Source organism: Xenopus tropicalis, chromosome 5 (genome assembly GCF_000004195.4).
Source record: "Xenopus tropicalis strain Nigerian chromosome 5, UCB_Xtro_10.0, whole genome shotgun sequence".
Classification (NCBI taxonomy): Eukaryota; Metazoa; Chordata; class Amphibia; order Anura; family Pipidae; genus Xenopus; species Xenopus tropicalis.
This window is the reverse complement of record NC_030681.2, coordinates 135027810-135044444: the sequence shown is the minus strand read 5'-3', so window position 1 is coordinate 135044444 and position 16635 is coordinate 135027810. Positions and strand designations below refer to the sequence as shown.

At 38.7% G+C, this 16635-nt stretch overlaps 1 protein-coding gene across 1 annotated transcript in view; it reads left to right on the top strand.

The window, feature by feature from the left end:
• eipr1 (EARP complex and GARP complex interacting protein 1) overlaps positions 1 to 16635 on the top strand; it is an 89857-nt gene that overhangs the window by 62716 nt on the left and 10506 nt on the right. The window contains exon 6 of the mRNA NM_001011292.1: positions 3311 to 3447. Coding sequence (NP_001011292.1) covers positions 3311 to 3447 — 137 coding nt within the window. The remainder of the gene's footprint in view (positions 1 to 3310; positions 3448 to 16635) is intronic.

The window sequence follows — 16635 nt, the reverse complement described above, 5'->3', positions numbered from 1 at the left end:
TAATGGGTGAGAGTTGGAACTCGCCATTTTATAAATATGCTTTCATTAATATGCTTTATGTATTAAGCTCTTAACTCACATTTTGATAAATCTGCCCAATAGTGTGCCATTATTGGGGTTGCTACAAGTGGAACAGGTTCTAAATGTCATTAGGCAAAATAGGGACACTATAGGCTCCAACAAAGGTATTATCATAGTACAAAACTTGATGATATAGCTTCTCTTTAAAAACTGGTCTTTTTAACCATGCCCCCAACCCTACCCAGTCTATACCCCATTCCACCTAGATGTTGCCCCTTTCTGCATAAAACAGTCCCTTGCCTACAAACTTTAGGCCCCATTAAGTTAATTTTAAGATGGACTTCCTCTGTAAGTGTGTCCAAGGGTAGTAGATCCATTAATGTCTAAAATGTTCTCTGTTTCATTTTTAATGTGATGTGTTCTGTATAGACGAATATTGCTCACCGTGGCTTTGATTAATGATGTTGCACTTCTTCATATTGAATTTACTGATTGAGAATCAAACCCTACCTTTCTGCCTTATCTCTTCTTTCCCCCCCTCAGTGCTGGGAAGTTTTTCACAGCTGGTGAGCAATGAACTTGAAAGGTTTTCCTTTTAACAAAGGTTTCCTTGATGATCTGACAAAGTTAGAGCACCAATCTCTGAGAGAACTCCAAAGTCAATCTAATTTAATCATTAAGCCTTTAGATAAGAGTCTGAATATAGAGCTTATGAGATTCTTTGACTACAAAGTGGCGCTGATGTTTCTGCTTACTGACACCCCATTACAATCCAAGCAAATGCTTTAAAGTAATGTTCCTAAATGTGCTGCTAGATTAGACGACTTCTTGTAAACTGGGGTATCACCTCCTTAGGGCTAATGGCACACACAGCATATCTCCTGTACACAAGCATTTTCAGGCTGACTCCTGTATGTTCAGTGACATAGGATGCACCTGAAGCCAATGGCAAGGGCAGTATCAGACGGGCATAGACATTCCTCCTTTGGTGGAGGATCCACTACCAGTCATGACATGGATATGCAGATACATTATTACATGAATAATACTACACTCATAGGGGCAGATGTATCAAAATGTGAGTTTACAGCTTACTCACCCGCTTTCTTTTCATTCCTATTGAATTTTTGAAAGCGTATTTATTAAATGGGGAACTCTAACTTTTGCCCACTGATAAATATACTTCTAAAAATGAATAGAATGTGGGTGAGTTTTTATGTATTAAGCTCTAAACTTACATTTTGTTTAAGCTGCACCGTAGTTTTACCATAAGTGATAACAACATTCTGGAAGCACCATTTTCTGTTTGCCCCACAACGTGCCCATCAAACGATGGCCAAATAGCACTCATCTGCTGAACGGATAGCTTAATTTTGGCTGGGTCCCCTTTAAGACGAATTGTCCATACACATTTTAATAACTCAAAGGTCATAAATTAAATTTCTGGAATCCATTCAGTAACAGATCTTCACTGACCATTGAAATCCATCCCTAGTAGATAGATTTATCTGCTGCTGCAGAACAGATGCCAGCTCCTATTCTAATCACATTTTTATTCTTTGTGCCTGCCACTTAATGTAAAGCTAGACACAAATTGGGGGTCATTTATTAACAGTGGGAAAATCTGTCCATGGGCAGTAACCCATGGCAACCAATCAAATTGTTACATTTATTGTTCTACCTGCAGCTGGCTGAAAAAAAAATGTAATCACCGATTGGTTGCTATGGGCTACTGCCCACGGGCAAATTTGTCTACTATTGATCTATCTGTTTGCCCCACAACATGCCCATCAAACAATGGCCAAATAGCACTCCTCTGCTGAACGGATAGCTTAAACAAGCACATGTGAATGATAGGGAGCAGGGTTGAGCCCTTGGTGCCTCAGGTGTTTTTGTATTTATGATGAGCTGAGTTTATTGCAGGTGGAGAGTAGCAATTTGCAATCAACTGAAATAAGTATGAGGGTGTCTGGCATTTCCATACTGCCTAAAATACAAAGTTGGAAAAAAGTATGTGTGCCCTTCAGGTCCAGACTTGGATTCAAAATAGGCCCTGGCATTTCAGGTACACAGAGACCCAAACAGCCCCCCACCTCAATAAATAGTGACTATTGTATCTTACAGCAGCCCCTTTGGCATTTGCCAGAATCCACAGATAAGGGGGGGGGTTTGCTATGAAAATTTAGTGGAGAAGGGTATCCATGCAACAAAAAGGCCCTTTTTTAAAAAAAACATTAAGGGGCACATTTACTAAGACACGAATCTGAACCGAATTGGAAAAATTCCGATTTGAAAACAAACATTTTGCGACTTTTTCGTATTTTTTGCGATTTTTTCGACGTCTTTACGACTTTTCGGAAATTGTCGCGACTTTTCCGTTACCAATACGATTTGCGCGAAAAAACACGAGTTTTTCGTATCCATTCCAAAAGTTGCGCAAAATCTGGTGATTTTTTCGTAGTGTTAAAACTTGCGCGAAAAGTTGCGCCTTCTTTGTAGCGTTAAAATTTAAAAGTTGCAACGTTTCGCGCAAGTTTTAACACTACGAAAAAAATCGCAACTTTTTGCGCAAGTTTTAACGCTACGAAAAATCGCCAGATTTTGCGCAACTTTCGGAATGGCTACGAAAAACTCGCGTTTTTTCGCACAAATCGTATTAGTAACGAAAAAGTCGCGACAATTTTCCGAAAAAATCGCAAAATACCGATCATTACGAAAAAAACGCAAACGGACGCATTCGGCCCGTTCGTGGGTTAGTAAATGTGCCCCTAAGTGTTTAGTTTCTTCCCTTTTTACCTCATCTCTCTTCATTCTGTTGTCCCTTGTCTTAGCAATAATCTTGTGTTGTCTTAATAAAGCAAGTATTGTATGGAATATGCTCATTATAGCTAGGTGTGTTTTGCAAGCAGGCATGTAAGGTGCTTTTCAAAGAGCTAAAATGCTGAAGTCAATAAAGTGCCGAGGTTAGACAAGGCAAGGTACATGATATCACTCCTTATGCTGAGAGTGGTGGAATCCAAGATAAAAATAAAATATTTACATTTTCCTATGTTTTCCAGCTTCATAATGAATAACTCTGGTATCTAATGCAAGCTACTGTTTTTTTATTACAGAAAAAGGAATCATTTTTAAGAATGTAAATTATTTGCTTATAATGGAGTCCATGTGAGATGGCCTTTCCGTAGTTTGGAGCTTTCTTGATAAAGGGTTTCCGATAACTATACCTGTATCTATATTTGCTTGATCCCTCAACTATATATGTTTGTATGTGTTTGATTTTAATGAACAGCTCTCAAGTTCTGTGACGCTGGAAGGCAAAGGGCAACTGAGATTTACCTCGGGCAAATGGAGTCCCCATCACAACTGCACTCAAGTTGCAACCGCTAATGACACAGCTATTCGAGGCTGGGACATAAGGAGCATGAGGTAATAAAATAGACCTTATTTAAGGTATATATTTCGACTTTAATCATAGCAACTTACTTGTTTTCCTGAGGTGAACACACCATGAGGATGGAAGTGTTTTTTTCTGGAGTTGGCTCCAGATACGTGTAAATTAGTGTTGGCAGATTTCACTAGTTAAAGAGGACCTGTCACCCAGCCATAAAAAGCTGTATAATAAAAGTCCTTTGCAAATTTAACTTGATTTTTTCCTTATAAAACATTCATACCATTCTCAGCTGTCTATCCCATATTGCCTGCCCTGCCTCTATGCCTCAGGCATAGCAATCACTTTCACTTTCATTTCTGCACTTCCTAGATGTCACTGCCAACCTCTCATTCCCTCTCTTTCCTCGTCGTCTGTAATTTTGCATCCTGTCTATGGGCATTAGTTCCCCCACTCTGGCACATAAACAAGATTTGGGAATGATGCCAAGCTAGTCTTAATATAACAGTACCCACAAACTGGTGCCTGCCTACTTGCTGTCATTGTAAATTTCAAGACTGAAATAAACAGAATTATATAGTGTAAGTAAAGTATATTTTGCCTGACCAGCACAATAGAAAATAATTTGGAATTATTTTGTAGGCGGGTCCCCTTTAAGATGAATTGTCCAAGTAAGGTTTGCTTACATAAGAACAAAAGCTCTACAGGGTTTATGTCATTACCTCATTTTATTAACTTAAAGGTCATAAATTAAATTTCTGGAATCCATTCAGTAACAGATCTTCACTGACCATTGAAATCCATCCCTAGTAGATAGATTTATCTGCTGCTGCAGAATGGATGCCAGTTCCTATTCTAATCACATTTTTATTCTTTGTGCCTGCCACTTAATGTAGAGCTAGACACAAATTGGGGGACATATTATTAACAGTGGGAACATTTGTCCCATGGCAACCAATCAAATTGTTACATTCAATGTTGCAGCCTGCAGATGGCTGAAAAAAAGGTAATCACTGATTGGTTGCTATGGGTTACTGCCCACGGGCGAATTTGCCCACTATTGATAACTGAGCCCATCTTGCAAAGCTAGAGGCAATAGCTTATAGCGGAATATCAGCAAAAAAAAAAATCATTAAGGTCTCACTTTAAAAATCAGTGTGAGGGTTTGGCCATTAAAGCATGAAATCCATGGACTCCTAATGACTGGTACTGTAGATCGTTTATAATTCCTTTTGGAAAATACTAATAGAAAATGTTTGAACTTGATTAACATGTCTTTCACCTACACTTACTGTATACAAGGCAGGACTAATACCGCTGCACAGGTTTTTGCATCATAACTTCAAGTATCCTTCTAGGAACAGGAGCAAGACCCTTCCTACTTAAGGTTTAGCTATCAGCTGAATTTATGCTGTAAAATATATAATACCAGAATGGATAAAATATTGTAAAAATAACGTGGAACAGAAATGAATAAAAGGATAACACTTTGTCATGGGCTGCTTACAGTATTCATGGTATAGGAGGGTAGGACAAGCCAGTACAGACTGTTCCAAGGAATTCCTTCTAGTGGAGACGGACCTTTGTAGAAGTTCTCTGCTCTTCTCATTCATTTCATGGTAGAATTCAGTTACAGGGAGATAGCACAGAAATAGCATACTCCAGGTTGCCAAGGGAACTACCCAGTATGGTGTAAAAGTCTAAAGAAACACTGACAAAAGCTTATCAGATTTAAGATCCACACTGTGTCTTAATTGTAGAACCTTTCTCAACTTTTTATTGCTGTCATTATATTCTGACACTGGAGATACCTAAATTGAAAAAAAAAACATTCTAAAAAACGGTTGATGCAGTTTCTCATGCAAAAGAATGTACAGTTTATGGATTTGTTTTATCCTAAATTATTCAAAAGCAGAATTTGTGGTGTTTGGTAAAAAGCCCAAATGAGAGAACAGCTCTCTTTCTTATCACACAGAAATCAATAGTAAGCTTTCCTAAGAATATAACTGGGTTGCAGTGAAATGAAGGGCTAATTAAATTGACATTCAGTATATTATAGAATGTGTCAAATATAAAATTAGTTGGGGAGCAACACAAGCATGAAAAATGTTCATGAGGGTGCCAAATAAGGGCTGTGATTGGCTGTTAGGTAGCCCCTATTTGCACTGGCAGCCTATAGGAGGCTCTGTTTGGCAGCATACCTGGTTTTTATGCCTGCAACATTTGACAGAAATTCAATAATAAACTCCTGCTTTCAGACCACTGGCACCAAGGGGTTGGGGAGCAACATCTCACTCACAAACCACTGGTTAGGGATCTCTGGTCTACATCATACTAAAGGTCAATTTAAAGGTGAACAACCACTTTTATAGTAAGTTTTACACATGGGTTCGGTCATGTATGGTTGAAAGAATAATTTCTCCCTTAAAGTACGTTTTAGTACAATGTAGACAATGGTATTTCAAGATCATTTGCAGTTTTGTGTGATTTCTGAATAAAGCAATGGTGCATATAGTTCAGAGGCTATTTGGTTGCTAGGGTCTTACCCTAGTACAGAGGCTCTGTTTTGGAAGTCAGAGTGGAACGTGAATAAGAGAGGGCTTCTATAAAAAGATAAACAATAAAAACAACAACTGCAAACATTTTGCTTCATGATAAGTTGTTTGGTTCTGAAGGTTAGAGACAACAGCATTTTGACTGCATTCTGAAAAAAGGCAGAATACAAAGACAAATTATTTAAACATCAAAAATTACCAATTGAAAAGTTGCTGAGACTTAACTATTCTATAACATACTAACAAATGATCCGATCCTCCTCTTTAATAAACTGGTGTAGAGCTGGGGCAATATTTGGGAATCACCAGATTGTATCAGATCAAAGACATACCAACTGGATTACAGAAGGACCTGTAGAGAGGGGTGACTTTGTCAGTTCATGCTGACCAGTGAATCTCACCTGTGCAGAAGGGTGGTATTGACTGTTGGATTTTTCCTTATGGACCTTCCAATCTTGATGTGATTGTATCAGATATTTTTTTTGTTTACTGATATATGAAGACACAATCTACAACATTTCTTAGCAAACAACCATATTGGCTGTAATATAGCAATATCACTTTTGCTAATTAGACAAAAATGGATAAGGGGTAGATATACGAAAAACCAAAACTAGGGAATCCTAAGGGCTTCCCAGCAATTCAAGTTGTATCTCATTTATAAACAATTTCCTGGCAATATAGTCTAGAAAAATACTTGTCTATGGGGGCAGTGTTGGACTGGGACCCCAGGGGCCCACCAGAAAACCCTAGACCATGGGCCCACTCTTTAAACTATTTTTCATCCACTTCTTACTCAGTCTCTATATTTTCCTAGTTTTTGTTTCCTTTACATACTATAATATATTCTTTTATATATTTAGTTGCTTGATTCCCATAGAAAAATAAGTAATGACCACGAATTAGGCAAAATGGCTAGAAGCAGGAGGGCCCACTGACACCTGGGCCCACCAGGAATTTTCCTGGTTCCCTGTGGGCCAGTCCGCCACTGTATGGAGGGAACTTGTGTTTTTCTTGAAGATGTTTCACCAGTCATCCAACTGGCTTTCTCAATTGAGAATGATGACAAAGATCTTCCTGGAATAAATATCCTGGAATGTTGCTCCATTCAGCGTAATCTGTTTATCATTCAAATATAATACAAGTCCAGTTGATTTTTTTTTTATATATTCTTTATTTTTGTTTTATCAGAAGAAATGGGGTACAGAAAAAAGAAGGGGAAAAGGGTAAGGACAATTGTAGTGCTCTACAATTACATTCAGCATATGTAAGCAGGAGTTAACAAAAAGTTATTTCTTTAAACTTAATCACATTTGAGAAAAGAAATAAAAAAGGAAAACAAAAACATATCAACAGAAACATATCAGCTTGTGTAGTAGTTGTTGTGGGTTCTTGTGTCAACAGGTTTGTGTGTGGTAGTTAGTAGTAAATGTTAGCCAGGGTTCCCATAATCTTTTTATATGCTGTGCTATTGTTGAGGTTCATAAAGGTTATCTCCTCAAGTTTTCTTATCTCTTCAACTAAGTGAATCCATTCTAAAGGTGGCCATACACCGGCAGATCCGCTCGCTTGGGTGGCGATATCGGGGAGGCATGTCGGTGAATTCTGGGGCCAAACGATCTAATTCTGCAAGCGGCAATGGGGCAGTCGGTTCGGGGACCTCATCAACGAGCCGATGCGGTCCCCGATCTGACGGGATTTTCTAACCTGGCCGACCGATATCTGGCCAATTTCAGGCCAGATATCGGTCGGCCAGTCCGATCGTTTCTGCCCCTGCACGGGCCGATAAGCTGCCGAGTCGGTCCAAGGGACCGATATTGGCAGCTTCTATCGGCCCGTGAATGGGGACCTTTAGAATGTAGGGGGTTCTTTAGTTTTCCAGTGTCTAGAGTTCTTGCAGCATTAAGTAGATGCAGGGTAATGTTGTCAGGTTGATTTGACTTATTACTACAGCTATACCATGACCTGGATGAATAAGAATCTTCACAAGCAACACTAGCTTAGAGTTGTCACTGCAATACATGGATCAGTCGCTTAGTTGAGTACAGAAGAAGTTCAGTAGTTAAGCACTTTGACAGTGTTCAAGATATGTCAATATAGAACATTACAGCTCCTGAAAGGATTTTTGAATAATTCCGCTTCATCATAAATACATTAACACTATTTACATTGTAAATGAAATTCATTTTACTTTAATGAATGTTTTTTATTAAAACGCCCAATTTTTCCATTTATAATAGGTCAGGACATGCAATAAAATGGATCAGATTAGAACAGGTGGAAATGTCATTGGTGAATGATGTGTGGCATTTAATTCCAAAGAGTGTATTTGCTCTTCTGGAAGAAAACAAGAAAATAAAGAAAAGGAAGACAGAGAATATTGAACACCAGAGGGAGCTATATCCTTTCCTTAGACAGTTGCAATCAAGAGGGCAGAACCCACCTCCAGTGGGAAGTACTCTTCCTACAAGGCCAAAAATTCCAGCACTCTCTACTAAGTCACTTTCGGTATTCATTGGTGTCTTTATGTCTTTTTTCCTATTACCAGCTTCTCTCCCCTTCATTCTGACATGGACCATAATTACCCATACTCTCAGAGTCTTTTTCCATTCCCTCACTAAAGATTTATGTGTGAGTTGCCCTTGGCTCCTTATATACAGGCTTTATATACAGTAGTGAATGGAGACTTTTTGTCTTAATTAAAGGGGAACGCCACCCAAACACAACATAAGCTTTTTGAAAAGTAAACCTAATTTCAAGCAAGTTTGAAATACACATCAATTAAAAAATATGCAGCCTTTTCATCATTTTTAATATGGATTGGAACAGTTCCCTAAGCCTGTGGCCCCCCTCTTCCTCTGCTGATCTGGCTGACTACTTTGAGACTCAAATATAATGTAACAGTGGTCAACTGTCCTCAGCCTGCCTTCAGCCTGCACCCTTCCAATCCTACAGTTTTCTGCACATGTGATAAGGAAAGGAGCAACACAGTGCAATGCATTGTGGGTTATGTAGTTCCTGCATGCTGTCTGTAAGCTGTGGAGAAGTTGGAACATGAATGTTTTAGTCCCTCCTCCACTGCCAGACTTTCAAATGATTGAAATCATTTCAAATGATGAGAAAGAGAAGAACTGTTTTGCAGCTGGTTTTCAGCATATAAAAAATGGTATTTCTTCATACTTTTTGAAGGAACAGATTATATTGATAGGTATATTAGGGGTTTTTATGTTATGTGGTGATCCTAAATTTTGGTTTGGAAGCTGGCACTCCCCTTTAATATGCTATTGACATATATCCTGAACTATTTAATATATTAATTCTTTGTCACCGTCTATATATATATATATATATATATATATATATATATATATAAGCTTATAGTGCTATTTGACCTTGTGGTTGCGGTTTTTGTTCGGGTTCCATTGTACTGTACCTGCTGCAGTAAGCTGCTCAAGTGTCATTTATGCCTCATTTGTACCTAGCCTGAAGCCAACAGCAGTTATTTCAGAAGATACTAATAGAACCAAATAGATTTGTATTCTGCAGTCAAGTTGGCTGATAAGATATGCACCACGGCTGAGCTATAAGTACAGGTATAGGACCCATTATCCAGAATGCTCGGGACCAAGGGTATTCCGGATAAGGGATCTTTCTGTAATTTGGATCTCCATACCTTAAGTCTACTAAAAAATCAAAACATTAATTAAACCCAATAGGATTGTTTTGCATCCAAAAAGGGTTAATTATATCTTAGTTGTGATCAAGTACAGGTACTGTTTTATTATTACAGAGAAAAGGGAATCATTTAACCATTAAATAAACCCAATAGGGCTGTTCTGCCCCCAATAAGGGGTAATTATATCTTAGTTGGGATCAAGTACAGGTACTGTTTTATTATTACAGAGAAAAGGGAATCATTTAACCATTAAATAAACCCAATAGGACTGTTCTGCCCCCAATAAGGGGTAATTATATCTTAGTTGGGATCAAGTACAGGTACTGTTTTATTATTACAGAGAAAAGGGAATCATTTAACCATTAAATAAACCCAATAGGGATGTTCTGCCCCCAATAAGGGGTAATTATATCTTAGTTGGGATCAATTACAAGGTACTGTTTTATTTCTACAGAGAAAAAGGAAATCAGTTTTAAAATTTTCAATTAGATTAAAATGGAGTCTATGGTAGACAGGGTTTCCGTAATTCGGAGCTTTCTGGATAACGGGTTTTCGGATAAGGGATCCCATACCTGTACTATATAAGGCTTACCCTTACCCTTAAAACAAAAAATGTGCATCTGATCCCTCTGCTGATCCTTTACTTCTGCACAGACCCTGTGCTGGGAGGGGTCAGTGACCCCTATAAACACTACAGGTGGGTTTTTTTTTTTTTTACTTCCTTATAAGATGTCACACACAGTACTGGCAGTTCTAAAAATGTGACTTAACTCCTATTGGCTGTGTGTCCTGTCAGTCTGACACTGCTTCTTGTGCCTGTTTTCTAACATGCTGAGAGCATTGTTGGTGGTTTAAAATGATTTACTGTGTGGACATTGAAGGTGAACAACCCCTTTAAATTAACCAAGTATAGAGTTAACGGAAATACAAAACATTGGGCACCAAAAGCATAACCGACAAGAGGGTAGTTTTAAAGATGTAATTGTACAGGTATGGGATCCGTTATCCGGAAACCCATTATCCAGAAAGTTCCAAATTACGGAAAGCCTGTCTCCCATAGACTCCATTCCTTTTTCTCTATTATAGTAAACCAGTTCCTTGTACTTGATCCCTTGATATAATTAACCCTTATTGGAGGCAAAACAATCCTATTTGGTTTAATTAATGTTTTATTGCTTTTTTAGTAGACTTAAGGTATGGAGATCCAAATTACAGAAAGACTCTTATCTGGAATACCCTTGGTCCCGAGCATTCTGGATAACAGTTCCTATACCTGTACCAACATTTCCATTGAACTCTCAATAAAGGCATTGTTATGCTGATAATTATAGGATTGCATCTGCCATGACTCTGGAATTCTGGGAAAAAAATATTGCATGGTGGATAAAAAATATGGTTCTCCTGTTTTAACCAGCAGTAAATGAGGTGCGTGCCCTTTAACTAATACTTAATAAAAACACCCTTTTCCTTTTCATATAGCACCGAGTCTGTTTGGAAAGGTCTCAGCCAATATTTCAGACTTGGATTTTGCAATTCAGCTTTGCAGAAGAGTTCAGGCTCAGACAGCGAGGGGATCTCCTGTGTACGAAGCTTTTTAAGTCAGTCCTCAGATATTGTGCGGGATTGAGGTTTAAGGCTTGAAACAGCTATTTGAGGGCATTGATTTTCCCTTTTTAAGCCATTCCTAGGCTGGGTTGGCTGTGTGCTTTGGACTCTAAATGAATACACGGGCAATATAGTTTATGTCTGTACGTAGATCAGAATTTTACAAAGCCTCCCCCAATGCAGTTTTGCCACACACAATAATATAGTTTGCTGTTTAACTGCTAGCATTCCTGGGAGTCAATAATATTATATCTCAACAGTTACGCCCATATTTAACTATTAATGCACTGTTTTTAGTGAGGGATAACAGATTGCCAAACGTGTTCAGTTATGAGATCTGGCTCGGCTCCATTGGAAGGATCACTTAACTTTGGCAAAAATACTAGCAATGCGCATTGTCTTCCTTTTCTCATCATTCTTTTGTGTCTGACTTATTCCTTTATTATATATGCTATCCTGACCTATCTAGTCATCTTAAAGTTCAACAATAATTAATTCTTCGGAAAACCACTTACATGATTCCATAGGGTGCATTCACCCTAAGCTTTTGGAGAATACCCCCTTCTTCAGGTGACTGTATGGAGGCCTATCTAGTCATCTAGCATTGGAGTGGTTTCTATGGGTTACATTTTTCTGGATTTGGGTGTTGCTTTGTGTAGCCGTCTCACACCAGGTGCCTAGGCACCCAGGAAGTTATGCACATAGCATCATAGGTCTCTGCCTGCTCCTAATAGACAATCAATGCCATGGATTGTGTTTGCATAGACTCTGTACATAAAAAGAGTTCTCTTGTAGCTGCTACAGTAACAGAGTAGTTCAGTATAATGTTCATTGTGCAGGCTCTGCCACATAGATTTCTAAGCTATACCTTCACAAACCTTTCCTGAAGCTGGCCATATATGATAAGATCTGCTCCTTTGGCAAGGTTGCCAATCAAGTGGATACCTTCCCAGTGTCGGACTGAGATAACAGGGGCCCACCAGAAAACCCTGGACCATGGGCCCACTCTCAAAACTTTAATTCCTCCTCTCCTTCCTCAGACTCTTTATAATCCTAGTCTCTTTTCTCTACATTCTATACTCAATTCTTCTATCTATCAAGCTTCCTTGTTCTCATACAAAATTGTGAATGACCATAAAATAGGCTAAATAGTTAGAACCAAGAGGGCCCACTGACCCTTGGGCCCACCGGGAGTTTTCCAGGTATGCTGGTGGGCCAGTCCGACACTGTACCTTCCCTAATATGGCCACCTAAAGTGGGTGATAATCTGATCATTTGGCCCCAGGGTTACCATATATTATATACAATGCTATCAAAATGAGGGCCACATCAATAGGCCGTTGTGGTCCTCAATGTGACTGGAAAATCAAACCTGCCCAATAGGCTCATAGATTCTGAGGTGTAACCTTGCAACCACAGCATAGATAGTCCTTGTTATCTAGTCCTTAATGAGACCAGTTTTTTTCTATACCTATCTTGTCTAGTGCACATTTTGTATTTTGAAATATAAAAAATGATATCGCTAATACATTATTCAGTCTAATTCATTAAAGCCTCAATGAGTGATAGATGTATATTTTTGTTAGTGCTTTCCTAATTTTGCCTAATATGTGCATTTTTTTTAATGTCATGTTTGAACCTAACAGATGCTCTGTCTCTGTAAATGATGATTTTGTTTGTACGCAATCACAGCATAACACTTGTAGTGTGCCTAATAGGAGATATATATATATTTTTTAGTTCTAGTTGTGATTTTGATAAGCAGCCGAGTGATGCTATACACATCCGTTACCATGACAACTGAGGTCTGTGCAAGCTTTTTTAAGATACCGATTATCCCCTCAGCACACAGTAATTTATCACTAAACTGAGGAGACAGATCTTTGCAATAGCGTCTGCTGCTGCTGCTGCCTTAATGTCTGTGGGGGAGGTTCTCGCTTTTTCATTTTTTATTTTTTTTTACGTTTTTCTCATGCTCGCTGCTCTCACCTGAAATACTCTTCTATAGGTGCATTCACCCTTCTAACAGATAGGATTTTTTTTTAATTGCTGTACTTTATTCTTAAGTAGCCTACAAGCAACACAAGACATTCCAAATATTTGTGTTCTCTTATTTTCCCCTAAAGAGAGACTGTGGTTCTATACGTATCAAACTGTCTTCTTGTGGGATTTTTTTTTTTTATATTAAAGATATTTATAGCATATGAATAATACATGGGTTTGATAGAACAAAACGATTATTTGTGTTTGGTTGCTCTTAGACATAATGCTGCATGTGTGAAACGCGTTGCTACTTCCAAAGTGGTGCATCCGGCATTATCTAAAGAGTATACTCTGGTGCCAGGTGATGAATTATGTTCTGCGCCATTGATTAAATCTGGGCTTTGGTGTCCTTGGAATGTTTACCTATTATTTATTAGACTCTTAGTATCTTTAGCTTTATACTAAAGCTAAGTGGCAATTATATGGCAAAGTTGAGGGTGCAAGCTAGGTTAACTGGCCAGGCATTACATGTCTTGGGACCTTAGAGAGCATCAGTATGGGGGGAAGAGTAGGAAAAGTATATGAAAGCTACAGGCATGACTTTTTGGGTGTATGCATATTTTTATAGGTTGCACTGCCTTATTTAATGTGAAAACCCTAGCCTGTAGGAGACAGATGTTTCCCTTTACATGCCAGACTATGATTTCTGCTCTTCTATCCACATCCTTAATCATGAAGCTATAAAATAAAATGCATTATATTTTGCTTTTATGCCTCTGTGGTAACCCACACATAGGCATTGTTCAGTATATAAGTGATTAATATGTATTAAAAAATAAATATTCGTTAAACTGTTGTCAGGTGCCAATTTAGTTGCCCAGTGAGAAAGAACACCTTGTCCAACACAAAAGCCAGCAGTTATTATTTAACAAGCTAGATTCACAGCTTCTCTTGTTAGCCCTGTTCCATAGATCTCAGTTTGACTCATTTTGGTCCCTAAAGCTGCCCGAGGGGGTGCTACAGTAGATTTAATTGGGTGGCGTACCATGTGATGTTTCCCTTGTAAACATGCAATTTTTCAAAAATAATTTTATTCCTGCCATCATGATTTGAACAAAAACCTGTAGAGGAAACGCATTTTTAATGAAAAATCAGTTGTTATGCTGGTCTGCTAAAAATGTAAGTATTTGTTAACATAAATACAAACCCACATCCCTTTCTGTAAAGGCCATTAACCCACAGTAGGTGGAGCAGGTCATTTTTTGTTTGTTGACCACAGCAAAGATTTGCTATCAGACAAAGCTCTCTGCACCTTGCATGGATTTCTTCAAATGTGTCCTTTAGACAAGGGCATCACAGTTGCCCGATATGACCTTTTCAGATGTAGCTAGCTCCCATGAGGGGCAAATTACAGAATACAGAGTCTATAAAAAGTATGTGCCCCCTTGAAAGTTTTCATGTTTCCTTGTTATAGAACATGGAATCACAGTGGACTTCATTTGCAACAGAAATAGACTCTTTCGTGTCAAACTGAAAACAGGTGTCTGCAAAGTGATTTAAATTATTTACAATGGAAAAAACATATAATAACTGATTGCACAAGTATAAACCGCCTTCAAGGCAGTTAAAACAGATAAACCTTTAGCAGCAATTCCAGCTTTGAATTTATAGGCCTCTATCAGCTTTGCACATCTGTACACTACAATTTTTACCAATTCATTGTCGCTAAATTGTTCAAGCTCTGTAAGTTTGCATGGGGGATCATCAATGCCTTTATCAAGTAAAGCCACAATTCTCTCTTTGTCAGGAACTCCCTCGAATCAGGGACCTGATATGTATTGGCTGCTGCTTCCCCGGGTTGAGCCACAGGAGGTGTGTGATTTGGAACTATGACTTTTTCCACTGTCTGTGTTCCCTAGTGACTACCAGTAGCCCAATTAAGGGGCAATGTAAGCCTGCCTCCTCCATCAACCTCTTCTGGATTATTATCCCTTTCTGTTGAGGCCAAGCCATCAGCATTCCTGACCTGAGGTCCTGTACCCTAAAGTCCTAAATCCTGTAAGTATGTTCCTGCCCTGCCCCCTTCCCTTCCACTGGTTCTGACTCCCTGGTTTCTGACCCCTGGCCTCTTATTGGATTTCTACTTTTTCTGCTGCCTGCCGCGACCTTGTGCCTGTTTTCGGACTTTGATTGCTGCCTGCCTAGGCCTTGTGTCTGTCTGCCTACATTTTCTGCTTAGGTCTTTGTTCATTTTTTTTATATTAAATTTCTTGTTACACATGCAGTTCATGTCTAGCCTTAGTAGTTGTGCTCACCACTAAATTTTAAACCATTAGGGTGGGGTGCAATGAGGCTGTGAGCATAAAATTCATACCATGCTGCACCCATCCCATGGCAAAGCATACAGAAAAGTGGGTTTTATCAATATTAAAATGTCTACCTCTACACACAGACAACCTGTTTTTCTTAAGAGTCATGTCATTCTACACAATTATCATGATACTATGTACAAATGGCCAAAGATTTTCAAGAACACCTTCTAAAATGATGTCCTCTTTGGAAAACTCACTGCCACTGCCCCAGCTCTCTTTGGAAGCAAAGTCAGTACAAGAACTATTTGTTGGGGCTATAGATTTTCTGGGCAAACAAACACACAGAAGCCTATTGTCATAGCATGGAATACCAAGCACCTAGTGTGGTATAAATATTGCAGAACTAAACTTTGGAGGAGTGGAAATGCATTATCTGTAGTAACCAAAGTGGCAGTATGAAGCATATTGCCGATGTCTGGAGAAGCCTACGTGCCTCAGTGTGTACAAGTGGGTACGGTTATGTTTTTTCCAACCCACACATCACTGTTCAATATCCTTTGTTGTTGAAATTCAGAGCCACTGATTGTAGAATGAGTGAGAGTGTAGAATAATGACCCTACTGATCTGGTAGAACCATAAATACAAAAGTATAAATTGGTGTGTTTTTCTTGCTTTAATGTGTCACTATAACTACTTGCATTTGTCATATGTGTGAAAACAGGTTGTTCATTGTCACATTTTGAGGCATAATTACTTTTCCTTATGACATATTTAATAAGGGTGGCTGCATGATCTTCAGAGAAATTACCAAAAGTTCATCGGCATTTAAATGAGGATGGTATAATAATCTACACGCCATGCATGCATTTATAGCCTTATTATTTCTTGCTGAAGATGCTATATACATGGCAAACCTGCCAACTGATAAGATAAAGTCACCGTATGTCAGTGCAGGTCTAGTACAAGAAATGAAGGAGCCTGAGATCTACACATTGCAACACAGTGGAGGCACCCCCCACAGATACAAAGTTCCAGACACAGAAACAGCTGCTGCTATAGCAACAAGAAGAATAAAGAGAATATTCCCACTATATT